At 32.0% G+C, this 27746-nt stretch overlaps 1 protein-coding gene across 1 annotated transcript in view; it reads left to right on the top strand.

The window, feature by feature from the left end:
- Window positions 1-2940: 2940 nt before the first annotated feature.
- LOC126880302 (calbindin-32) overlaps window positions 2941-27746 on the top strand; it is a 697932-nt gene continuing 673126 nt past the window's right edge. Inside the window, exon 1 of the mRNA XM_050644100.1 lies at window positions 2941-3095. Within this exon, the coding sequence (XP_050500057.1) occupies window positions 2942-3095 (154 nt within the window). The 5' untranslated portion in view covers window position 2941. The remainder of the gene's footprint in view (window positions 3096-27746) is intronic.

Genomic DNA, 27746 nt, shown 5'->3' on the forward strand with positions numbered 1-27746 from the left:
GTCCTACTTCTATTTAAACTTTGCTTGGTCTCGTCCGCCTCAGTAGTTACTTATCAAATAATAACGGTTATTGCAATTCATCATTGTTTTTAGATATTTCCTCGTCACTTTAATCCCCTTCGCATTTTAATAGTCTCATATTTAGCTTTTCTCGGTTCAGTCATCTTACAAATTAAAATTTACGTTTAATCTTCTTCTTTTCCTTTTTCTTTTTCCTAGTTTGTACGGTCTTCTAGTTACAAAGTTTACCACCTTAATGACAAATTTATCCTAGAGTACTACATGTCATCGTTAATCACTGAGAGTAATTTGACATTTCACCTAAAAGTTCCTTACACCTGATCTGTTCGCAAAATGGTTCCTCCCAACGTGAAAGTCTTACAAGAATTTCTTAAATTTTTATATTCAAATTACAACATAATGTCTATATAACTTATAAAAGATATAATAATGGAGTCTATAGAACAATAGATAATGTAAACTAGTGGATTCTTTCTCCTTCCTGGTCTGGTAAGTTCCTTAACTGAGGTGGGCGTATCGCCATATGCTTATAAATCTTATATTTCATTGTAGGTCAGTCCTTTGTAGGGATGGGAAAAACCTACCGGTTATAACCTAAAACCGGTTTTTTCCTTTGCAATAATTGGTTTTTCCCTTTGTTTTTTGTCCCGGTTATAACCAGTTTTTTCTTTTTAAAGTAATAACCGGTAAAATACCGGATAAGTAGAAAAATCCTGAATTTAGAGAAAAAAATGGGAAAATTTTTCGTCCCCGTGCATAAATGAAAAACTTTAAGCTGACTGAAACCAATTTTACAACACTGATGACTGATTTCTATACTGATATGGACTGATATCGATTCGAATGTAGTATCGCAAACTAAAATGCAATGTAAATGTAACCTTTTTGGTATTGGCTATGACTAAAAAAATCTAACACAAGTTTTTGGAATAACCGGTTTTTTGACCGGTTATAACCGCCAGGTTAAACTGTAGGTAAAAAAACGGTATAACCGAAAACCGGTGTTTTTGTCAACAACCGCCATCCCTAGTCCTTTGTCTTTGTTCCTGTATTTTTAAACTGATGATGGCCCGTGAAAAGCCGAAACGCGTCCTTGTATGACCTTTTAATATATACATTTTGTGGTATTACTTTGAGTTTTCGTAATTCGTTATAATATTATAACACAAATAAACAAATTAGTTTGACATATTGACATTTAAAACTTTCTTGAGGCGAGGAGCATTCAAAGGTATGTAGATAAAATATAGTCTATGAAATGGAAATATGAAGAAATATATTGCATTATAATTTTTTTTAATATTTACTACCATGTTCCTTTAAATTCCTCGATGTGTGTATACAGGGTGAGGCAAATAAAGGGCCTATTAGAAATATCTCGAGAACTAAAGGCAACATAATCATGAAAATTAGAATAAAGGGGTTTTGAAGGATGATCTATTAAATGAAAATATTTTCATCTCTTTGCAACTTCCGGTTATACCGGAAGTTGCTTATAACTTCGTTTTTTTAAATGGGACACCCTGTATATTTTTACATTTTTGGATTCTCTTCGATGTCTTCTTTCTTAAAATAAGAGGTTTTGTAATATTATACGGGGTATTTTAAAAGATAATTACGTTTTTTTATTAATTTAGTAGCAAAATTAACACCCTGTAGAATTGTAGTAGTTTGACATCTAAAACTCTACTTACCTTCAAATGATTTTTAATATATTCTACTATTGTTAAGAATCATTAGTATAACTAAATTTTTAATTTTAGTATACAGGGTTGGTCGAAACTCGGAATGAGTATTTTCTGAGTTTTCTTAACTGGAACACCCTGTATTTTAGTATTGTAATGAAATGATATTTTATGGTACTTTTTTATTTCTTAAGCATTCCCTATACCTAACTGCTTTAATTTGTGCTTAATTGTTAATCGCACCAACAATCTTAACTAAATAGGTATTTCGATAGCTAAACCATTATTGGTAATTTTAAGGACCAGTCTGGATTAATATGTATTTATTTCTGAAAAATTATTGGGGATTAAGTATTTTCACGGCCAACCTAATAAAATTTTACGTATTTTTTGTTGCAATTAATGTTTAGCTTGAATCACCAATAACTCACAAATTAAAGCAGTTAGGTATAGGGAATGCCTAAGAAATAAAAAAGTACTATAAAATATCATTTCACTACAATACAAAAATACAGGGTGTTCTATTTAAGAAAACTCAGAAAATACTCATTCTGAGTTTCGACCAACCCTGTATACTAAAATTAAAAATTTGGCTATACTAATCATTCTTAACAATAGTAGAGTATATTAAAAATCATTTGAACGTAAGTAGAGTTTCAGATGTCAAACTACTACAATTCTACAGGGTGTGAATATTGCTACGAAATTAATAAAAAAACGTAATTATCTTTTAAAATACCCTGTATAATATTACAAAACCTTATATTTTAAGAAAGAAGACATCGAAGAGAATCCAAAAATGTAATATTGTACAGGGTGTCCCATTTAAAAAAACGAAGTTGCAAAGAGATGAGGATATTTTCATTTAATAGGTCATCTTCAAAACCCCTTTATTCCATTTTTCATGATTCTGTTGCCTTTAGTTCTCGAGATATTTCTACTAGGCCAGTTATCTGCCTCACCCTATATACTACTTGTTTAGTTGCTACGTATTTTGATCTTTGCTAAAAGTGTTTTATTACTGTTTCTTCTTCTTGTTTTTTTTTTATTTTGTCGTTGTACCTTATCAACATGAAATTCACAAAATACAAATAGTTTCTGATGTTTCTGGTGTCCAGAAATTTTACAATTTAGATATATTTAGAATTATTTGTAAACTTTCTGAATAAAAAAAACCTATTTCAACTTCATACAATGCAAATTGTTAAGCAAGCCTTTTCTGTTTCAGAATAATAATGACCACCCACGCAGAACAAGTAAGTGCGAAACGGCTGAATTTGGAAAAAGCTACGAATTTCATGAGACAATTCAGAGATCCTCATTCCCGGGAACTGAAAAAGTTGTCGGCTAATCAGTTCATGGAGGTCTGGAGCCATTACGATAAAGACGGTAAGTTTTAGGCCTAGTGAATAGAAAACTGGGTTACGCGTTTAAATTATTTTAATAGCGGACTCTCAAAACTTTAGGATGACTTATGCTGTTTAATGGTATTTTAATTTACCCTTTAACCTTTACCCTAGAGGGTTTGGAAATAAAGTTTTGAAGTCAAATTTATTTCTTTTCCCAAAGATCAAGCTATTCCATAAAAAACATTTTCTTTTTTATTTTTACTCTACGACAGGAAAAACAAAGATTACACTACTTAAAATAAATAGCTGTGAATACTATGTTAGATTTTTACATGAGCATAAAAACAATTTAACAACTTATAATAAAACGGTACTTTTTACATAATAAGATATTATTTAATTTATCATAAAAATTAACAAAAAAAAAACGTTTAAAATTGTACAGCAAAATTTTGTGAAATCTTATTTTCATATTATCTTGTCATGTTATTGTTTTATCATCTTTTATCATATTTTATCATATTTTGCCATATTTTATCATATTTCATTATATTTTATTAAAATCTATGATATTTTATCATATTTTATCATATTATATTATGTTTTATCATATTTTATCATGTTGTTCTGAAGCTATTTCCTTGTGGCATTTTTATAATTAAGTACTTTCTATGGGAAATAAGCCACAATTTTACTAAAAAATTAATTTATTAACGTTTCGAAGCCCAAATCGGATTTCGTTGTCAAAATAAAAAATACTATTAAAATAAACAAAAATGTTGTTGCTAAGTAAAAAAAATCTTCTAATAATTTATTTAATCTGACTCATTTATAGTGGCAATGCAAACGTATAATAAACATTTTAAAGTAAAAGACTTTAAAATGATATCGCCAATATTTATGAGTTGCGTTCCTGGGACGAATTTACTAAAAGATAGTCCATTCGATTACATGAAATCAATCCCAACTTTATTTTATCATATTTTATTATACAGTGATGAGCGCACTAATAACCGCCAAAGTAACGCAAAAGATGGAAAACATATTAAGCTGTGAGGTAAAAAGAGATGAACCTAGTGGAGATGTTAAATTTAGCGATAGTAACTTGTAGATAGAAATTATATTGATTGTTTCCCACCTTTAAACGTATCGGACGAGTTTGAGAAATACCACTGTCACAGTGACAGTTTTAGTTGACATACTCCTCTGATACGTCTAAAGGTGGAAAACAATCAATATAATGTCAATTTATATGGTACTATCGCTACATTGAACAACTCTGCTATTTTTATTTCTTTTTATCTCACAGTTTAATATGTTTTCGATACCCCCACTGTGGCTCAGTGGTAAGAGCGCCTACCTTTGAATCGAAAAGTCCTAATGGTCGTGAGTTCGAATCTCACTAGGGTCAGAAATTTTTCGTTTATTATAAATTAATAAATGAAGATAGTTTCTGTCATTGTGGGATCGGTACTCATCGGAGCGACCGCAGACGTTCGGATACAATTAGCGTCTCTTTGCAAAGACAATGGCGGCGACTTTACAAAGTAACAAGACACTTACTCAACACACACACACTACACATTACACTAGGTACCTAACTGTTAAAAATTACCGTACCTACCATGCCAATGTCCATTCGTTGTCGAGGCGTTAGCTAAATAAAACAAAATATGTTTAAAATCTTTTGCGCTATTTTGCCGGTTATTAGCGCCCTCATCACTGTATTATATTTTATTAAATCATGTTCAATCATACTTTTATCATATACAGTATGTCCCTGTAAGTTGCATCCATATGGAAAACTTTTTTATTATTAATTTTACGAAAAAAAGTCATTCTTCATAAAAAGCTCTGCATGATCCAAAACCTAAGATTTAACCATCAGATATAAAATTTTATGAATATTACACGAGGTATGTCAAAAAGTTTGAATTTCACTCAAGAGTAAATTTGCTTTATTTTTCACAATATTGAAAATTGCTATTATGGAAAGTTGTTTGGAATTAAAAACTATATTCTAATATGCAATTATATCCTTCTAATTGAAATTTTTTTTTTTTGAAAAATAATGAAAAACTAACATTATTTTCAGTTATTTCAATTATGATAACTCTTTTATTATTAATTTTACGAAAAAAAGGGATTCTTGATAAAAAGTACTGCATGGTCTGAAACCTAAAATACAACCATCTTATGTCAAATTTTATCAATTTTATACAAGGTATGTCAAAAAATATGAATTTGGCTCATGAGTAAAATACCTTTATTTTTCGCAATATCGAAAATTGTTATTATGAAAAGTTACTAAGAATTAAAAACCATGTTTCAGTATGTAATTACATCCTTCTTATTGAAATATTTTGAGCTATAAAGTTACTTTACTTTTGATCTAAATTTTTCTTTTTTGACACACCCCGTATAAAATTGACATAACATGGTTGTATTTTAGGTTTTAGAGTATTTTAGACCATGCAAAACTTTTTATTTCGAATCACTTTTTTCGTAAAATTTATAATAAAAGATTTATTAGAATTAAAATTACTGAAAAGAATGTTAGTTAACCATAATTTAAAAAAAAAACTTTTCAATTGGTAGGCTGTAATTGCATATTAAAATATTGTTTTTAATTCCAAACAACTTTTCGTAATAGCAATTTTCAATATTGTGAAAAATAAAGCTACTTTACTCTTGAGTGAAATTCAAACTTTTTGACATACCCCGTATAATATTCATAAAATTTGATATCTGATGGTTGAATCTTAGGTTTTGGACCATGCAGTGCTTTTTATGAAGAATAACTTTTTTTCGTAAAATTAATAATAAAAAAGTTTTCCATATGGATACAACTTACAGGGACATACTGTATATTGTCATAATATATATTAGCTTTTGGAAAAATCGCACAATAAATATTTTCCATTTTAAAGTCACTGTAAACTAAGGCAAAATGCAGCGTGACCACAATGGGATCAATAGTGACGAATTTAACGAACTTACTGGAGTCAGACAGGGATGACTGTTTTCTCCGTTTCTTTTTCACATAGCTGTAGACTATGTTTTCTCCAAACTAAACACCGATATAAGAGGGATACAACGGACCTTAACCACACGCCTAAGCGATCTGGACTACGTCGTCGGTATCTGCATATTAGGACCAAGATTCCAAGATGTGGCTGACCAATTAGAAACGCTTTCCCCTGAAGGCAATAAAATAGGTTTGAAAATAAATATTAATAATATTAAATCCATAAGAATATACAAGAAGAACTTACCTACTATTTATTATTAACAACATGCAGATTTAAAATGTGGAAAATTTAGGTATCTTGAAAGAGAGCGGAGGATAGACGAAGATATTCGTAAGAGAATACAATTATTCATCATGAGATACATAAAATCATCGTGAGATACACAAAAGCCAATAGACTAAGATGGGCATGCCACGTGGTACGGAGTCATGACGACAAACTGATTAGTAATGTGCTTTATCCAGACGGTAGAAGACCGACAGGATGGTCTAGAAAAAGGTGTTAAGATACAGTCAGAGAAGACTGGCTGAAAATGTAAGTGAGACCATGAGATATAGTAGCACAGGATTGGAATCAATGGAAGACAATAGTAATCGCGGCAAAGACTAACGAAGAAATGTAAAAGCCAAAGATGACGATGACGATGATGATGATGATGAGTCGTCATGCTTATCCCTCTTGTCTAGTCAGTATACGACGATGACAAATATCTGAATATTCCAGTCAAATGTCATGTCTGCTTGACTCTACGGATGTGAAATCTGGAATGTGATTTGCATATTTTCAAATTATCATGTGAAGTGAAATTTTTTGTGCTGCAATCCTCTCGTGTCACGTGTTTAGGATTACTTTTCCGAATGTGATGTTATAAAGTGTCACATAAATGCTCGATCGGATTTAACTCCGATATGGGCTGTATGGTGGCCAATAAGTGGCGGCTCGTACCACTTTAAGAAGGTAATGCCAGAACTCGGGCAGCCGCCAAAATTTTTAGTGACGGATTCACGATATTGTCAAAAATTGACCAGCTCCTTAAATATGCCTCTATTTTCTGAATTCTCTTTTGCGTCGTGACCTCTTAAAGCTAACTCGAAAGCTCCACAACACCTTACAACATCTGTAGTTTTTTTTTCTAGCGAAAAACCACTAAAAAAATTTTTTATGATACTTAATCTTCATTGTCAATTAATAAATTAAACTTAAGAAATAATCAAAATATTATCAAAATACCCACGATCATGATGCACTAAAAGTTTAATTACAAATACAAAAACTTTTTAACAGAAAATATACATAATAAAAGCGACAAACCAGCACGTGAAGAAACTCAAAATAAATAGACCTGGCATCATACCCTCGTGCCGGACACAGAGATTTTAATTTAAAGGTATACTAATAGTCCAATATAGCTCTTTCTCTGTCACTTACATAAAATGCTCGTAAAATCTTTCTCTCTTTAGTCGTGCCAGTACTAACTCGGCACGAAGAAGATTCTCCTGTCGAATACTCTCCGCTGTCGGCAGGGATTGTATTACGCCCATAGTTGTCATATTTTATATAATTTATGAAGATCAAAAGAAATACACACAAAAAAATTGACAGGAATTAAAAAGTTTTGAAGATAAAAAATATGTTTCTGCATAGTTAGCAAGGTAGTGCCATGGCTCTATGGCACTACCCCACGGGCCGCCACTGTGGCCAATATAATTTTTAAATTGAATCTCATCAAGGTAAGTATTCACTATACTTGCGACATGAAGACGTGTTTTAATGTGCATTAGCACAAATGTGTCATATCCAATATGGCTGGCAAATGACAAACATGATCTTCTAAAATATTGTTAATTTACTTGTTAGCTGTCATTAACCAATTACCCAAAGTTCGGTATGTTCTTTCCAAGAAACGCCATTCCATAGCACTATGCTGCTTCCACCAAAATTAACGCTCTGTCTGTATGATATTATAACTGGCATGCCGTTTGCCAACTCTTCTGTAGACGAAGTTTTGTCATTCATGCTTCCACAATAATATTATGCTGGCATACCGTTCACCATATTGTGGTGAACGGTACGCCAGCTATAACCACGTATATATCGAGCATTAATTTTGATGGTGGCGGCATAGTGCTACGGTGTGGTATTTTTTAGAAAGAACATAACAAACTGGTGGAGATGATTGAGTAAATGACAGTTGATATGTTCATTAAGAACATTTTAGAAAATCATGTCTTAATATTTGCCGGCCATATTGCATTTAACCCGGGAGTAGTCGCGCTCACTTCTGTAACGTCGATAGTCGCGTGTGAGATTCTATCTCAAAATACGAATTTAAAACAAATTTTTATTTTGTACTATTTTTATCTACTTTTTATATTGAAAATATATATTTCTAACAATTTTATTAAAAAAACCTGTGTTGACGGCCACCTGCCAACATCGGCCACCTGTCCTAACGGCCAGTTTAAAAATTTCCCAAACCAATTATATGTAGACTACAAAAACTGGCAATACCGTCCACCTTTCTATATCGGCCTATTTCTTTCATTTTTAGTGGCCGTTACTGACAAATTTTACTGTACAGTAAAACCTGTGTTAACGGCCCCCTGCTAACATCGGCCACCTGTCCTAACGGCCAGTTTAAAAATTTCCCAAACCAAAATATGTAGACTACAAAAATTGGCAATAGCGGCCACCTTTCTATATCGGCCAATAGTTCTTTCATTTTTAGTGGCCGTTACTGACAGGTTTTATTATATTACGAAAAAGGATGAAATGTGAGATTCTATCTAAAGGCGCGACTACTCGCGGGTTAAAGCTAATTGGCTCTCCCCAAAGCCACTAATTACAAAAAAAGAAGAAGAAGAAAAAAAAAAGAAAATTCGTGCGCATTACTACACCCTTCCTCGAGGCACTTACGAAATTTTTTCAAAATTGCAAAATTTTTCATCAAGTTATCGCGAAAAAGGGTAAAAATTGAGATTCTATCTCACCGCTCGACTACTCGCGGGTTAATAGATTCGAGCTAATGTACGGTAACACATTTAAATCTAATAAAGATATTTAACAGAAATAAAAATGTATACCATTTTTATTTTATTATTCAGTTGCAATGCGAAAGCAAAACAATCTTACTTTTCAATTAGAATACGAAGTGCAGACCAGCTCTCTGAATCGCAATTTTCGATTCTTATTGGAATCTCATCGGGGAGAGCGCAGGCTTGTTCTCCATATCCTAACTGACCAGCACCGAGAGCTTTTCCCACACATTGCAACTGAAACAAATAGGGTAGGTGACTAGCGTCATCTGGCAATTGAAAGATGAAGTTTTTCAATCCTAGAAGCAACATTAATAATAATGAAAATATTAAAAATATTAATAAAATATTTTTAAATTGAAAAACTTATTGGTATATTTTCCTGGTGACACCTCCAAGGCTTCTACAATTTGCAAGCCAAATGGATGCTGCAGTGAAGACAAAGGAAACTAATTCTACACTATGCAATTCACATCCCCCGTCTGCAGCTTGGTAAAGTTCCAACGGAAAATGCATCTATTTACTCTACGAAGTAATACGAATATAAAATAAAAATGTATACCATTTTTATTATTCAGTTGCAATGCGAAGGCAAAACAATCTTACTTTTCAATTAGAATACGGAGTGCAATCCACCTCTCTGAATCGCGATTTTCGATTCTTATTGGAATCTCATCGGAGAGAGCGCAGGCTTGTTCTCTATATCCTAACTGACCAGCACCGAGAGCTTTTCCCACACATTGCAACTGAAACAAATAGGGTAGGTGACTAGCGTCATCTAGCAATTGAAAGATGAAGTTTTTCAATCCTAAAAGCAACATTAATAATATTGAAAATATTAAAAATATTACTAAAAGATTTTTAAATTGAAAAACTTATTGGTATATTTTCCTGGTGACACCTCCAAGGCTTCTACAATTTGCAAGCCAAACGGATGCTGCAGTGAAGACAAAGGGAAGGAATTCTACACTATGCAATTCACATCGCCCGTCTGCAGCTTGGTAAAGTTCCAACGGAAAATGCACCTAGTTACTCTACGGAGTAATACGAATATAAAATAAAAATGTATACCATTTTTACTATTCAGTTGCAATGCGAAGGCAAAACAATCTTACTTTTCAATTAGAATACGGAGTGCAATCCAGCTCTCTGAATCGCGATTTTCGATTCTTATTGGAATCTCATCGGAGAGAGCGCAGGCTTGTCACCAGGAAAACGTACAAATAAGTTTTTCAATTTAAAAATATTTTAGTAATATTTTTAATATTTTCAATATTATTAATGTTGCTTTTAGGATTGAAAAACTGCATCTTTTTATATTTAATTGAGTTCATCAATGCTCTATTCTATCAAGAACTTCATTTCTGGTTATGCTGGTCCTCGATTATTCTTAATACAACCACATTTCAAATGCGTTGATATTGTTCATGATAATATAAAGGGTAAAAATCCAAGTTTCACATCGTCACAACATTACAAAAAAGTTTATAATTCCTAATAAATATTTGAGCGATTTCTATATACAATGATTTATTGGGTAATAAGGGATTGACATTTTGAAATATGCTTCTTGCCTGTTCAATTCGACATGTGATTTCTAAGGATAGATTCAAAATACAAGGTATTTGAATTGTTTTATCCTTTCTAGCGTTTCTAGTTTAATAACAGTTAATCTGGGCCGATATGTTCTATATTGTTCATTTTATTTAGTTTTGTGGATGTTTATCGGTAATGCTTAATTTCTGTATTCATGTCAACTTTATTGATTAGTTCTTGCAGGAGATCGATGTTTTCATCACATAGAATCACAGTATGCTTCGTGCATCGTACATTTTTAATTATGCCTCCTCGCATGATACTTCCTTTTTGATCTTTTAAAGCTTTTCCGAATATATTCTCAGGAGGAGACAGTACACAACATTGTCTGATGATGCGTTAAAAACTGATTGGCTTCGATTATCTGCTGTTTGTACTAATAATGGCTCTTTGGTTCCAATAAGGTTTGGCTATAAGTGTGGTGTCTTTGTCATCTGGTTGTATACTCTGCAAGGCGTTAATAAATTTTGTATGTTGTACGTAATCAAATGCCTTTTCAAAACAAATGAAGCACATGTATATGGATTTTCTTAATTTCCAACATCGTTGAATGAATGTTTCTTTCTTCTTCTTCTTCTTCTTCTTTTCTTCGTCTTTTTCTTTTTCTTTTTCTTCTTCTTCTTCTTCCTCTTCTTCTTCTTCTTCTTTTTCTTCTTTTGTATAGACATGACTCTGTCTGTTTTTTCAATGTGCCTCTAGTAAGTTGTCGTTTCATTGTTTTCGTGGTCTTTCCACTTATCATTTTCCTATTGGGGAACGGTCTCTCACTGTCCTTATTTACTCTATGTCTTGTCATTCGGCTTATACAGGGTGAGTCACCACTAAGGCGACGGAAGATTACAACGAGATGGTAAAACATTTGAAAAAAATTTAAATTGAATAGTTTGTAAGTGGATAAAAGCTCAATTTTAAAATTATTTGTAAATATACAGGGTGTCCCAATAAACGGCGGCGTATCAAAGTTATATTTTTTCTTATGGAACACCTTGTATTTTATTGAATTTTTAATTGTCCGCAAAAAATAAGGTATAGTTTCATAAGGCTTCCCTATACCTATGTACAGGGTGTTCTGAGTTATGTTGACTTTTCTTAAAATGTAAAATCTTAAAAGAGGGCTTATTCTCAAGTTATTTACGAAATTATAAAAACATTACTTTTACATCTAAATAGTTGGATCTTGGTTGAATGTATTCCATGATTAATTGTTACACATTTGTCTACAGGGTGTTCAAAATTTACAGTTTCATTAGTGGAGTATTCAATGTGTCATATGATGCTTATTTTAAATAGATTACCATGTATATTAATAAGTAATTATACTAAACAAATTTACCTCTTTCGAATGGTATATGGATGTCCTATACCTAGGTGTCATAGTTTTTGCGTAATTTACAATAATTTAATCTGTAAATCGATTTTAAAACAAACGATGTAGTTAATTATTGTCATTGTATGACATTGTCAGTTTATGACAGTACGGTCTGGTAATTATCAAAACTATAAACATCGGTGTATGATATTCAATTTTTTTTTACTTAAAACTGACTTTGGCAGAGCTTTTATAACATATTACAACTATGCCAAGATGATGGGTTTAAAAATCGAGAGTGACTATAAATATTTTTAATATCGATGTACTGTTTAAGAAAATTGTAAATTACGCAAAAACTATGACTCCTAGGTATAGAACATATACCATATACCATTCGAAAGAGAAACAATCTGTGTTTAGTATAATCCTTGATTAATATACATGGTGTTCTAATAAAATAACCATCATATTATGCTACATTGAATAATTCAATAACGAAACTGTAAATTTTGAACACCCTGTAAATAAATGTGTAATAATCAAGCATGGAATGCATTTATAAGATAGGTACCAGACCGTACTGCCATAAACTGACACTGTTATACAATGACATTAATTAACTACATCTTTTGCTTTAAAATCGATTTACAGATTAAGAATTTAAATAATTGTAAATTACGCAAAAAATATGACACCTAGGTATAGGACATCCATATACCATTCGAAAGAGGTAAATTTGTTTAGTATAATTGTTTATTAATATAGATAGTGTTCAATTTAAAATAAGCATCATACGACACATTGAATACTCCACTAATGGAACTGTAAATTTTGAACGCCCTGTGAACAAATGTGTAATAATTAATCATGGAATACATTCAACCAATATCCAACTATTTAGATGAAAAAGTAATGTTTTTATAATTTCGTAAATAACTTGAGAATAAGCCTTCTTTTAAAACTTTACATTTTAAGAAAAGTCAACATAACACAGAACACTCTGTACATAGGTATAGGGAAGCCTTATGAAACTATACCTTATTTTTTGCGAATAATTAAAAAATTCAATGAAATACAAGGTGTTCCATAAGAAAAAATATAACTTTGATACGCCGCCAATTATTGGGACACCCTGTATATCCAAAAATAATTTTAAAATGTAGCCTCTATTAACTTACACACTACTCAATTTAAATTTTTTTCAAATGTTGACCATTTCGCTGTAATATTCCGTCGAGTTAGTGGTGACTCACCATGTATATGGTCATTAGATTCTATTCTTCTATTTTTTACCCAGTTATTAATGTTGTCCACCTTGCATCTCCGTCGTATATCTGTACTTCTAGTTCTGTTCGATAGAGTCTTACCATCGATTTTTCGAAGTGTTTTTACCTCGTCGTTTCAAGCAACCTTCTTGTCCTCTCTCTGTTAGGTCGTGTTTCTGCCGTGGACGTCATTATTGGTCTATGACTTGTTTTGTAAATTCGGCCATTCATTTCATTTCCGATATTTTTATTTCTCCATATTGTGTTATTCAGACACCCTGCGGCTCTATTTGATCTACTCACTTGATCTTCCACTTTTGTTTTTAGGTTTCTGTAGCCAGATAGTGTGATGCCTAGATATTTAAACTCTATCACTTGTTCTATCATCTCCAGCTCCAATTTAGATCTTATTGGATTTGCTGTTATCACTATGCATTTTGTCTTTTTTGGTGAAATTAGTATGTTAAATTTTGTGGCATTTATAATAAGTTTGTGCAGCAATGATCTTCACTTAGAAAGATTAGTATTGCATTGTCTGCATAACAGATTATTTTAAAGTTTTTTTCTTTCATTTGCTATCCTTTTTTGGTTCTTATTTTTTTCATTATTTGATCCATGATCAGGTTGAACTATAAAGGATTCAAGGAATTCCACTGTCTTTCCTCTTGCCAAATTCGATTGGGTCAGTTAGTTCATCTTCTACTTTTACTTTTATTGTGTTGCTCCGGTAGATGTTTTCGATAGTTTTAATTAAGTGTCGAATGTTTCTATATAGAACATTATGGCTTCCCTAGTTCTAAGGCTTCTCCGGAACTCAAACTGCTCTTAGTCAGTTTTGTTTAAAATGATATGCAAGAGTATTTTAACCGAATAACTCATCAAACTAACAATCTACAATCTTTCTTAAAGCCCGGCACTCACGGTACTGCGGTGTTCGGCAAGATCGTCGATGATGTCAACTCTGCAATACTGCAGCAGACAGGCTCTCTCTCTCTCTCTCTCTCTCTCTCTCTCTCTCTCTCTCTCTCTCTCTCTCTCTCTCTCTCTCTCTCTCTCTCTCTCTCTCTCTCTCTCTCTCTCTCTATTAATTTTTTAACCGTAACTTTTTTTTAACTAATCATTAGAAGCCGGTCAAACTTCTAGAACCTATTAATAATACCTAAATAAAAAAGGTCAAATAAGGATAATGACTAATTTTATTTAGGGTGGTGATTAGGGAGTTGTTTTCGATCACTTTTTCGCTGAAAAAATGGGGACTAACATTCTTTTCATTATAAATCAGTTAATTTTTGAGCTACAGATTTTTGTTTATTTCTGGAGGTAGATATTTTTAAGTACTTTAAACTATGAACAAGTTGTCCTCGAAAAATGCATAGTTTTCCCCGTCGTCTGGCTTTGAAACTACAATATTTAGCATTTGACGAAGAAGAGCCAACATAAAAATATAGCTGGGTTACTATTGGTCTTAAAGAAAATTAAAAAAAAAACGGTTTTGTTTATTTTTTCAAAAGGTACATTTTTGTTAATAGCCCAATAAATGACCGTTTTGGAGTGTAATTTCCAGGGGCAACTCCGAATTGCATGAGAATTTGGATTTAGGTTCCACTTACCCTCCACTTCAAAGTTGAACTTGTGCCGTTGGTTGCTTTTACTTGGGGGGTGACATTTACCCCTTCTCGGGGGGTGAAAAACGCGTGTTTAAAATAAGGCCGGAAATGGATAAATTGACTTATTTTAAGCATCTTTTGTTATATAAAGTTTTTTACGTAAGACAATATTTAGTTATTCGCGATTTAAAATATTGATTTTTCGACAAAAAAACTACTTTTTCAGACAGTTTTTCCCAAATAACTCAAAAAGTAAATATTTTATCGAAAAAAATATTTTTCACAAAAGTGTAACCTATAAAAAATAAAAAAAAAATGGTGTACCAGTAAAGTCTACAAATTGAGTAGAAGCAAAGTTGTAGCTCATGAAAAATACGTTCTTCTTCGTCTAATTCCAAATCGAATAATTCAACGCGAAATTACCGAAGAAAGAAGCCTTTTTTCGGGAAAACCTTATTAACATTTTTAGAGTATCGAAAAAAGGCTTATTTTTTGGTTTTTACAAAGGTTTACAGCATCAAAAATAAACGAGTTACACTAAAAAAAAAGTTTGCCCCTTTTTTTGGTAAAAAAAAATCGTGAAATCCTCCCTCTATTTAGCACCCTAAATGAAATTAATCGTTTGGCTTTACCATCTATTTTAACTGTATGTGTATTGTTTATATGATATGTAAGTTTGATTGGTTTAAAGTGCTTATTTTCGAAAACATTTGGTTTTACAGTAGAAAAAAATTTCTAAAAATTTTTGAAAAATTTAATTTTTTCAAAATAACTTAAAAAGTATTAGTGATAAGAAAAATCTTAAAGAGTAAACAAATGTAGGTTTTGCTATTATAAATATGCTAGTTTCATTTTGTTTCTCCGCAAGACAAAAATTGGTTAAGATATGGCTGTTCAAATTTTGCATACACTCGTGACTAGTGACCCATTCAAGCTTTCTCAATTATAACCCTTTCACAAATAAACACTTTAAACCGGTGAGACTGACAGATCATATGAAAAATAGATAGGTAAGTAAATTGTTTGTAAAGCGGTAGAGATTAATTTCATTTGGGGAGCTAAACACGGTGAGATTTTCACGATTTTTTACAAAAAAAGAGGATCAACTTTATTTTGAGCGTAACTCGCTTATTTTTAATGCTAAAACTTTTGTTAGCAATTAAAACAAAGCTTTTTATAAACACTTTAAAAAAATTTAAATGGGTTTTCCCGAAAAGTGCTTAATTTTTCGGTGATTTCACCTTGAATTATTCGATTTGGAATTAGACGAATAAGAACGTATTTTTCATGAGCTACAACTATGTTTTTGTTTGATTGATAGACTTTAGTGATACACCATTTTTTTGGGTTTTTTATAAGCTACACTTTTGCTAAGGATATTTTTTTCGATAAAATATTTACTTTTTAAGCTATTTCCGAAAAACCGTTTGAAAACGTAGTATTTTGTCGAAAAATTAACATTTTCAATGGCAAATAACTCGAAAAGTATTGACTTAAGTAAAAAACTCTATAAAAAAAAGTTCCTTAAAATCAGGCAATTTATCCATTTCCGGTCTTATATTGAACCCTCGAGAAGGGGTGACTGTCACCCCCCTAGTAAAAGCAACCAACGGCACAATTTCAACTTTCAAGTGGAGGGCAAGTAGAACCTAAAGCCAAATTTTCATGCAATTCATAGTTGACCCTTAAAATTACACGGTACCTTCGAGTTTCCCGTTCATTTACTGGGCTATAAGCTAAGTTGTTCTGATAAAACGAAAACTTTTGGAGTTATTAGCAGAAAACTTATTAAAAACATTGATTTTTTCGAAATAAAACTAAAACTTTCGACAGCGAATAAATTTAAACTACCTATAAATTTTATCAAAAAAATGTATAGAACGTTTTTGGAATAGAATAAAAAATTTCCATCCCTGAGATGGGGTGTCAACCACCCCCATGGTAAAAGTAATCAGATTGATTTTGATCATTGGACTATCCACTACTTATTCTTAAATTTTCAAGCAAATCGATCCATTCTGTAAAAATTGAGAGGTTTTGTCCTATTTTAACTTGACTAGTGGTCAAATTGAACGATTTTTTAGATGTACGGTCACACACGATCAAAATTTTTGTCAATTAGTCGAATTCGACAAAATTGAACGATGCCGCAGAACCGTGAGTGGCCGGCTTAACTTTTGGTTTCTTACGGAGAGGAAAAAATATCGATTGTAATCAGTCTGGTGGAATTTCACTGGTTTAATATATTTGATAGAATACTACAGTCAGCTCTTTTATACTGTCATTAACTTGAGAGTAATCTCAGCTATTGAATGTATATTTGATGTGGTTCACTTGGCTTATGTCTGTTTTTCCATTTCAGCTTTTAATATTGATTGTCTTGTATTTGAAGTGTGGAGTGATTCTCGGTCATCTTTAAGCAATCTTTATTATAACGCAGACTTCGATGAAATGACTAAGATATAGATATGGAAAAGAATAGGAATGCAATTTTTAGAAAGTTAGTTATCTAGTGATACATAATATAAAATACTTACAGCAAAACAATTTTGTGTCTGATGGCATGTTCAATGAAAAATCCTTTGGCAGAAAAATGGTATGTGTTATAACTAAATTTATTTAGTTACTTGTTATAAAGACGGCTCTTAAAATATTTTTATACAGTGATGAATGCCATAATAAACAACAAAATAATGCAAAAGTCGGAAAATATAATACGTTATGGTATAAAAAGACATGAAACTAGTGGAGATGGGAATCCTTTAGAAGTATCTGAGTCAAACTCTCAGAGGAGAATTTTGTCACAGTGGCAGTTGTCATACTCAACCGATACGTCTAAAGGTGAAAAACTATCAATATAATGTTTTATAGGTTTCTATTGGTAATTTCCCATCTCTAGTAGTTTCAACTCTTTTTTTTATATCACAACGTATTATGTTTTCCGTCTTTTGAAATATTTTGCCGGTTATTAGCGCACTTCACTGTATTTTAACCGCCGTACTTGTGGTAGAGGTGCAAAGTATGCTAAATGTGCAGTAATTCGAACGCTTTGGGGACCTATTGGTCTTTGAAGATTACGTCCTAAAACCAAAAAAAGTTAAGTACAGTTTTCCAGTTTAGTGGGGACTTGTCCATTTTTAATTTATTTTTCTATTTCCAACAATCGTTATTTTAGATTATAGCGCCATCTATCCATAATTCGGAAAAATGTTTCGAATAAAATTTACTAATTTTTACGTAAGGAATCCAAATCTGCAATAAAAAATGGGGGCTACCATTTAATATTATAAAGTAAGCCCCAGCCCACCTCCGTGAGGGGTCGTGTTTGGTGTCATTCGATAGATTTTTCAAAAATATTGAATAAGTGTATTTTTCAGTTTTTCGATCTGATGTTCATTTCGAGAAATATCGCGGGATTCGTATTTAAAATATTAAATTTACCCCCCGCCCCTCTCTGTGGGAAGTCGTGTTTAGTATCATTCGATAGATTTTTCAAAAATATTGAATACGTGTATTTTTTCGTTTTTCGATCTGTCATTCATTTCGCGAAATATTCGCTTTTTTTCTTGTGAAACTTTGGGACTCACCCATTTCCTTGCGCCCCGCTCAAATCGTCAGATTTTAGAAATATACACTGTTTTGCATGTACTTCTTACCTTATCTTAATCTGACGATTTCGAGTTTTTCTAAGGATATATATTTTTTTGGCTTCCCCTTAACGAACTCCCCTGCATTAAGAGCAAATATATGGTAGATGTACATTGTCAGTGTACAAGGTTTCTCCCCATGTAATAATCTGACGCGCTCGAGTAACTTCAAAAATTCCCGCTTGGGCTCTCCCATACCATTGTACTGTTAGGTTCATACATATTATTATCCCCAGGAAATTAAGCATTTATAAATCGGAAAATCACTCGTCGCTATTGGAATAATTTTAACCTTAGAAAAGGCAATAGAAAGACATACCAGCTCATACATACATAGCCATTGAAATTTTTACTGCGTCATGCTATTTTGTCAATTTACAGCGATAAACGCGCTAATAACCGGCAAAATAACGCAAAAGATGGAAACCATATTAAGTTGTGAGATAAAAAGAAATGAAACTAGTAGAGGTCTGACATTCACCGATAAAAACATATAAATTTACATTCTATTTATTGTTTCCCAACTTTAGACGTATGAGGAGTACGTTAACTAAAATTGTCACTGTCACAGTGGCAATGACCAAACTCGTCCGATACGTCTAAAGGGGACAAACAATGAATAGAATGTAAATTTATCGATTTTTATCACTAAATTTCCCAACTCTACTAGTTTAATTTCTTTTTATCTCAGAACTTAATATGTTTTCCATCTTTTGCGTTTTTCTTGTAGGTCATTAGCGCTCTCATCACTGTATATTTAAGCAAAAAAGCGACTTTTTTCATTAATAGGAAACAGTAGCGATCAACAGGTAGCAAAAACGCGTTCCAAGATTGCGGCTGTAATTTTGAATATTTTTTCAAGATATTTGGCACACGTATTCGTAATATAATAAAGAATGGCGGTACAGAGCCCAATTTGAAAAATATATTAATATGTGGAAATTACTCTGTAATTAAATACAATATTAAAAAAACGAGCCTGTACCGCCATTAAGAAGAACAAAAAAATACACTTTCTTCAAGTAAACTTTTTTATCCGATGCCTAGATTTTGTGTCATTTTGGAACTACTAAAATTTTTTATTTCATTAGTAATTCCACAATGACACAAAATCTAGGCATCGGATAAAAAAGTTTACCTGAAGAAAGTGTATTTTTTTGTTCTTCTTAATGGCGGTACAGGCTCGTTTCTTTAATATTGTATTTAATTACAGAGTAATTTCCACATATTAATATATTTTTCAAATTGGGCTCTGTACCGCCATTCTTTATTATATTACGAATACTCAAAATTACAGCCGCAATCTTGGAACGCGTTTTCGCTACCTGTTGATCGCTACTGTTTCACCTTAATTCCAATATTGTTTAAAAGCTACGCACTCTCGATGGAAACGTTCAACAGACGACTTTCTTGAAAGTACATACTTATTCTTTAAAATAAGATTTATCTAATTATTATTAAAAAATGTTTATAGACAAAAAAGTTTTTGTAAATAATTAAACCCGAAAGTAAGCATTTTTTCAATTGTGTATCATTATTAAAATAAACAATAAAATATTTAAAATACATATATTTCACGAGTTTTTATATAGTTACTATATCTGAAAAATATCGCCCAAGCAGTTTTTACACAATTATATTTGTTTATCCCATTTAAGACATTTTCGTTGAGACAAGTATTTATTATATTCCGAACTGCAGCGGTACCTATATCAATTTGTTTTTTTGATATTTTAAACTTAGTCCTGTCGCCAGGGGGGTACAACGGCCTCGTTAATTCAGATGGACTTACTCAAGTTTTTTTTATGTATTTTGACCCGTAGAACACGAATTTTTTGGGTAACAGTTGATCCGGATGTCGATAAGATTGTTATAGACCAAGAACTTGAGGAATCAAATAACAGCGATTTTTGGCAAAACAAAACAATATTTTGTATTTTTTGGGCCATTTTAAGTAAAAAATATTTCTACAAGTTTTTTCGTAGGATGCACAGTTTTCGAGATAAACGCGGTTGAACTTTAAAAAAATCGAAAAATTGCAATTTTTGAACCCGAATAACTTTTGATTAAAAAATAAAATAGCAAGTCTGCTTACCGCATTTGAAAGTTTAAGTCAAATTATATCGGTTTTGATTATTTGCATTGGTAAAAATTTATTTTTTTATTGTTTAACAAAGCTATAAACACGTAGGGTTTCCCGTGCTTTTACATGCGTTTTAACGCATGTAACGTAGAAATAGTCTTGATTGCACTAGTACCTATTCTACCTACTCGTTCGATTTTAAATGAGAAATCATAGAAACATCACTCACGCACTAGTTGTTTGTAGCTTTGTTTAGCAATAACACAATAAATTTTTAGCAATGCAAATAATCAAAACCGACATAATTTGACTTGAACTTTCAAAGGCGCTAAGCAGAATTGCTATTTTATTTTTTAATCAAAAGTTATTCGGGTTTAAAAATTGCAGTTTTTCGATTTTTTGAAAGTTCAACCGCGTTTATCTCGAAAACTGTGCATCCTACTAAAAAACTTGTAGAAATATTTTTTGCTTAAAATGACCCAAAAAATACAAAATATTGTTTTGTTTTGCCAAAAATCGCTGTTATTTGATTCCTCAAGTTCTTGGTCTATAACAATCTTATCGATATCCGGATCAACTGTTACCCAAAAAATTCGTGTTCTACGGGTCAAAATACATAAGAAAAATTTGGGTAAGTTCATCTGAATTAACGAGGCCGTTGTACCCCCCCTGGCGACAGGACTAACTGACTTCTTCAAGATAAAATCAAAATAGAATTTTATGCTATGTTTTAATTTTAAAACTATTTGGCAGTTTTCATCTTATATGTTTTTTTCCAAAATTCGATGGTCGACATATTGAGAAACGTCCTCAAAAAACGTTAAAATTAGCTTTTCACGGCATTTCTAATTTTTTGTTTGCATTTTACGCTTAAATTAAGCATTTTACGAAAAAAATCACAAAAATAACTTTCGTCTTAGAATAACCCAAATTTTTCATGATTTGTTTAAAAATTGTTCAGTTTCTTTTGGGTTTTAATTTTAATAAGTTTTCATGTTAACTATGCATATATTAAACTTAATTTAATTCTAAATAAAAAAAACTCAACCTTCATTAACGAACTGCTTAAATTTCAGCTGTAAATGTGCATAAACAATTACGCTATGTTTAAAAAGAGGAGAAAACATAAATGTACCTCCGGTGCTGTGGGTCACATAAACTTCTCTCTTATTTAAAAAATAAATGTTTTTTCATGACCGTTCAGATGTATTTTCTTTTTTTTTTTGTAAATGTTAAAATTACGCAGGTAAATTAATTGTTTATGTGGCGAAAAATGGTACCTACTTCATTATGATGCATCAGCTATATGTACAGCTGGTTCCAAAAATAACGATACGGCTCTTAAAGCGCGTTTTGTAGAAAATTGAGCAGTGTATTTTAAAGGATAAATACTTATTATTTACATACTGTCACTGTCACTGTCAAATCTTAAAATTTGTCAGATAACTTATTTTGTTCAACCTCAAAAAATGGTTCCACATGCTAGCAAAGAACTAAAAGCAAGAATAGGGCTTTTCATTCACAGTCATTTGTTTCGAGCTTTTGTCATGTGTCACATAATATTAAAATATCTACGTAATACGTTATTGGTATATACAATAATACAAACCACAGACGTACGAAGTAGATATATTAATATTATGTGACACATGACAGAAGCTCGAAACAAATGACAATCGATGAAAAGCCCTATTGTAACCAAATTAGAAGATCACTATGTCGCTATCGTCGGTTATAGTATTTTTACTACAAAAGCGATATTACGTAGGTCAAAATTTTTGACGTAAGAGAACTGTCAAAACATTAGAATGTGACTGTTCATTATTGCCATGTTTATTATAAGTCACATTCTAATGTTTTAACAGTTCTCTTACGTCAAAAATTTTGACCTACGTAATATCGCTTTTGTAGTAAAAATACTATATGTCACTATGTCGGTTGGTCACTATCTGCCGTAGCGAACCATTTTAACGTAAGCAGAACAACAGTTTTCAATATTAATAAAAGATGGAGAGAACAAGAAACTCTCGAAAGAAAGCAAGGTTTTGAAAGACCAAAAATATCTACGGCTCATGAAGATCGTAAGCTTTTTGAGGGATTAGAAGAGAATCCTTTTAATATATGATCTTGATATTGATATTATTTTAATATATGAATAATTCATAATTAATTAATCAGTTGTTTGTTGTTTGTTTGTTTATTTTATTATTTTTCTGTCATAATAAATATAATGTAATGTCAGATCAATCAAATACACTGCTCAAAATAATCAAATCTTACTAAGAGTCGGATCAGTTTTTTTTTCGGAACCAGCTGTACGTAAATAATTATTAAAAATAAATTTTTTAAAAACATGAAAACTTGAGACTTTATGACGAGAATGAAATCAAAAAAGTTATGTTTGATAGTGACAAAGCACCTGTACAGCCATTTAAAAACCACTTAGCTGATGGAGAAAATTGCCTGTTAAACGTGTTTATTTATAATATTTAGGTTTTTCACAATACTGAAACGAATAAAAAAATTAGCTTTTTCTACGAGCGTGCAAAAATGTCTACTTTCGCGCACACATTTTAGTTTAGAAAGTTTCACTTTTCCGCACGCGTGTTACTTTACCGCACGCGGTTTTTACTTTTCCGCACGCGTGTTAATTTAGATATGTTAATATGGCCTTAAAGTTTTAAAGTAATTATAATACATGCAATAAACTAATGTTTAGATATTATTTACTAATTTATTTCAAATATATCTTATTGTGTTCCTGTTTTAATGAAATTAACGCGACAATTCTATGAAATAAAATTATTTTGAGATAATATTCGAAAGTCAAATCGGTAGACAATAACAGTCGTTTTGAATCATCGTCATGGAAACCAAGATCGTCGTCATGCTAACTAATTATATTGAAAGTTTGGTTTTGACAACCTTGTCAAAGAATTAATTTGTGTATGTATTTTCATATTAATTAAATTAATTGATTAAGATTTGGTAATTTTTTAAAGACTCTTAGAAAAAATATTGTTCCTAACTCTTGCAGAAAGTCTCTTTTCCGCACTCGACTGCTTGCCGAAATCCCGCTTCGCGTCGTTCGGCAAACTGCAGTCGCGTGCGGAAAAGAATGACTTTCTGCATTTGTTAGGAAAATAACTATTTTTTAAATACGAAGTAAAAAACCATGATGCAGTAAAAATTTCAGTACCCAAGAGATTTTATGCCTTTTCTATTAATATACCCCAGATATTGCAGTTTAAAAAACTGTCAGTAATTTTTAGATTTTCAAGCGACTTTTTGGGCCCCGTTTCCTGGGTTATTATCGTAATATAATTTTCTTTAAGCTAAAGGAGTTAATATGTTTACCGTGAAAAAAAAATGTAAATACTTCGCCATCTGCATACCCATTCAATTATTAGATATTGCTAGGGTTCGCCGTAAGTACGCAGTTCTGCAAAACGTGACTATAATAAATGATCCGAAAGGGTCTACTTCTGAAGTATAACAAAATGTATTAGGATAATGGATATTATATTTATATAGTCAGTTCATATAAAAGTTTTTATGAACCTATGGAATTAAAAGGAATGTTTTTATATTGCATTTTATACAGGTTCTCTTTATATAGGGTGTCAATTTGAAAAGAGTTGCCACCCCCTATAATTTATGTCCCTATAGAAAATCTAAAAATATACAAAACCGCGTCAAATTTATTTGTAAGGGGAACATTTTATAGACCAGTTTTTAACCAAATTACTTTAACCCTCTAGCGGGGGCGGACACAACCCCCAAAATCTTTAATGGATAGGGGGTTGAGTGATACCTCATTTTAAAGATCGTTCGATTACCTTTTCAAAAATACTACATGCATTATATTTCTCCTCAGTAATTTTGGAAAAATCAAGTGAAACCGTACAGATATTAAATATCGAGAACTCCAAAATTTTTTTTGGAGTATTGAACTCCAAATTAAATTTTTTTTGGGGTGTTGAAGTAATTAGAGGAGGGGTCGGCAACCTTTTTTACTAGGAGGGCACATTTCAAAAATTGTGAAATTCGGTGGGCACCACCTGATGAAAAGTAGCGCCCCCCTCCCCCCGGCGAGGAAACATGAAAATAGTATAAAATAAGAAAAATGTATTCTATAGGCAAATTTTTATTTCACATCAAATTCTAATATAAAATATAAGCATAAGTAGACAACTAGTGAGATATTTGGCACTGTAAATTTGAGTCCAGCTCGTTGTAATGGGGAATATAAGTAGAATTTCCAGTTCGCAGGCATTGGTCTAAATGAGCATCAGTAAGGGTTGATCGGTACCTTGATTTTAAGTATTTCATATTTGAAAATAAAGATTCACAGGCGTATGTCGAGGCACAGAGGGAATTTAACTTTAGGGCACACTTTCTCAACAAAGGATAAATATTTATATCCACTTAATTCCAAAAATTCTCTTCGTTACAGTATGATTTCAATTCGATGTCGTTGGTGATATTTATAATTTCCAATTCCAATTCCTCCTTATTAGAAATACTGAAATATTTATGTTGAAATCTTTTCACTCAGATCTTCATTTCTATGAGAGTAAGGATTAATGAAAAACATCAAAAATGTCTCTAGTTCAAAAAATTCTTCGAACCTTTTTTTACATTCTGTCAACAAGGAATCAAAATGTTTGGCAAACTGATGGGTGGTAAAATTTTCATCGCAATGACTTTCTATTACCATTCTCAAATTTGGGAAATGTGATAAATTTTATTGTTCTCCATATGCAACTTCCAGAGCGCAAATTTAGCTTTAAATGCATTTACCGCACTTACCATGGAAGCAATATGATGATTTCTGCCTTGTGGTTGTAAGTTTAATTCTTTTAATTTTACAGTTAAATCAGTTAAAAAACCAAGCCGAATTTACCAAGGTGTAGAAATTCTCTTACTTGAGGTAATAAATTTAAAAATCGCTCAAGTACTTTTCCTTTACTCAGCCACCGTACTTCTGTATGTGTAATCAGATCGTCAAATTCTGCGCCATTTTCTTGCAGCAATAATTTAAATAATCTGTAATCATCAACGTGCAGTGAAAAGAATACACTTTTTTGAATATCAGTGTTCAATTGTGACTCAATGTCTGTAGCCATCATTTCAATTCTTCGAGTTACTCTTCTGGCTGATAGCTGGATGCCATTTATTGCTGTTACTATTTCATTTTTACTTTTATGGTCATCAAAAAGTGTTTTAGCACTTAATAACATGGCTTCCTTAATAAGCTCACCTTCTAAAAACGGTTTCATTTTCTTAGCCAAAAGGTGCGCAATCTTGAAAGAGGCAGTAGTCGCTTTTGTTGGTTGGGAAATTGGTCTGGCAAATAAGTTTTACTGCTAAGTCAACTTGAGTTTAAGTTCCGATATCTTTTTCTTTCTAATTTCCGAGTTTATTGGAAAAGTTGTGTTAAAATTTTTGTGAGTGGTAATGAAATGCCTCTCCACATTACACTTTTTTGGAACCGCTAAGCTTGAATTGCACAATAAGCACACACTTTTTTCTTTATAGTAAATGAAGCAAAACTGTTCTTGCCACTCGACCTTAAAATGGTGTGTCTTTATATTCTTTCTTTATTTTCCATGGCGGCTAAAATAACAGTAAAATAATAAATATAAAGGATTAAACAATCACATATATCTACTTACAACTCCATATTAATATAAATTCACGCTAAGAATAAATTCACACAGGTCACAGGTTAGTTAGCACATGGCGTATGAAATGGTAGCAGACAGGTAGACGGAGTTATAGTAGACGCGCGGGGGTGAAGAAAATATAACGGTGCATATAGATATGCCGGCGCCGCTCGGATTGTTTTTATCATGTTCGTTAGGTTAGTAGGATGTGAGCAGGGTCGTAGCCAGTTGTTCTATTAATTTTATATTGATGTCGCTGAAATTCAGTTTTAACCCCCTCTGTGGCTCAGTGGTAAGAGCGCCTAACCTTTGGATCGAAAGTTCCGAATGGTAGTGAGTTCGAATCTCACCAGGGTCAGGAATTTTTTCATTTATTATAAATTAATAAATGAAAATAGTTTCTGTCCTTGTGGGATCGGTACTCACCGGAGGGACCGCAGACGTTCGGATACAATTAGCGTCATACAAGTAACAAGACACTTACTCAACACACACACACACACACACACTATAAATTACACCAGACTTAGTGATAAGTTATACAATTACGTGGCTAAAGGTTCTAGTTCTAAACCAAGGCCAGAATCAGAGAGAAAAAAAAATCAGTTTTAAAACTTTAACTTTGAATAAGCTTTAAATTATTAAAGTTCCGTTTTTAATTAGTTTTGTAAATAGTTGTTTGGTTAAATTTTTAAATTAAGATGGTGAAAGGAATGGCGGTCACTTAAAATTGCGTCGCGGGCATCACGTTGCCGGCCCCTGATTTAGAGTGTTTTTTTTTAAGTATTTTTGGAAAAATCAAGTAAAACCGTAAAGATATTAAGTATCGAGTTCAGAACTCCAAAATTTCAGAGTATTGAGTCCAAGATTTTTCCAAAAGTACAGAAAAGAAATATAAGGCATGTGGTATTTTTGAAAAGGTAATTTAATGACCTTCAAAATGAGGTATCACTCAACCCCCTTTCCATTAAAGATTTTGGGGGTTGTGTCCACCCCGGTTAGAGGGTTTATGTAATTTAGTTGAAAATTGGTCTACAAAATGTCCCTCTCACAAATAAATTTGACGTGTTTTTGCATATTTTTAGATTCTCTAAAGGGACCAAATTATAGAGGGTGGCAACTTTTCAAATTAACACACTGTATAAATAAAACATACAGTCAGAAAAATGAAAGAATACCCATGAACGATTACATCAATAACCTAGTTTGTATTTGCTGTCTTTTTCTATAAATAACAAACGTTTATTATAGAAAAAGACAGCCAATACAAAATAAGTGATTGATGTGATCGTTTATGGGCTTTTCATCGATTGTCATTTGTTTCGAGTTTCTGTCACAGGTTGTATAATCTGTGTATAATATTAATATACACGGATTATACGACATAATATGACAGAAGCTCGAAACAAATGACTGTGAACGAAAAGCCCTGTTCTTTCATTTTT

Source organism: Diabrotica virgifera, chromosome 2 (genome assembly GCF_917563875.1).
Source record: "Diabrotica virgifera virgifera chromosome 2, PGI_DIABVI_V3a".
Classification (NCBI taxonomy): Eukaryota; Metazoa; Arthropoda; class Insecta; order Coleoptera; family Chrysomelidae; genus Diabrotica; species Diabrotica virgifera.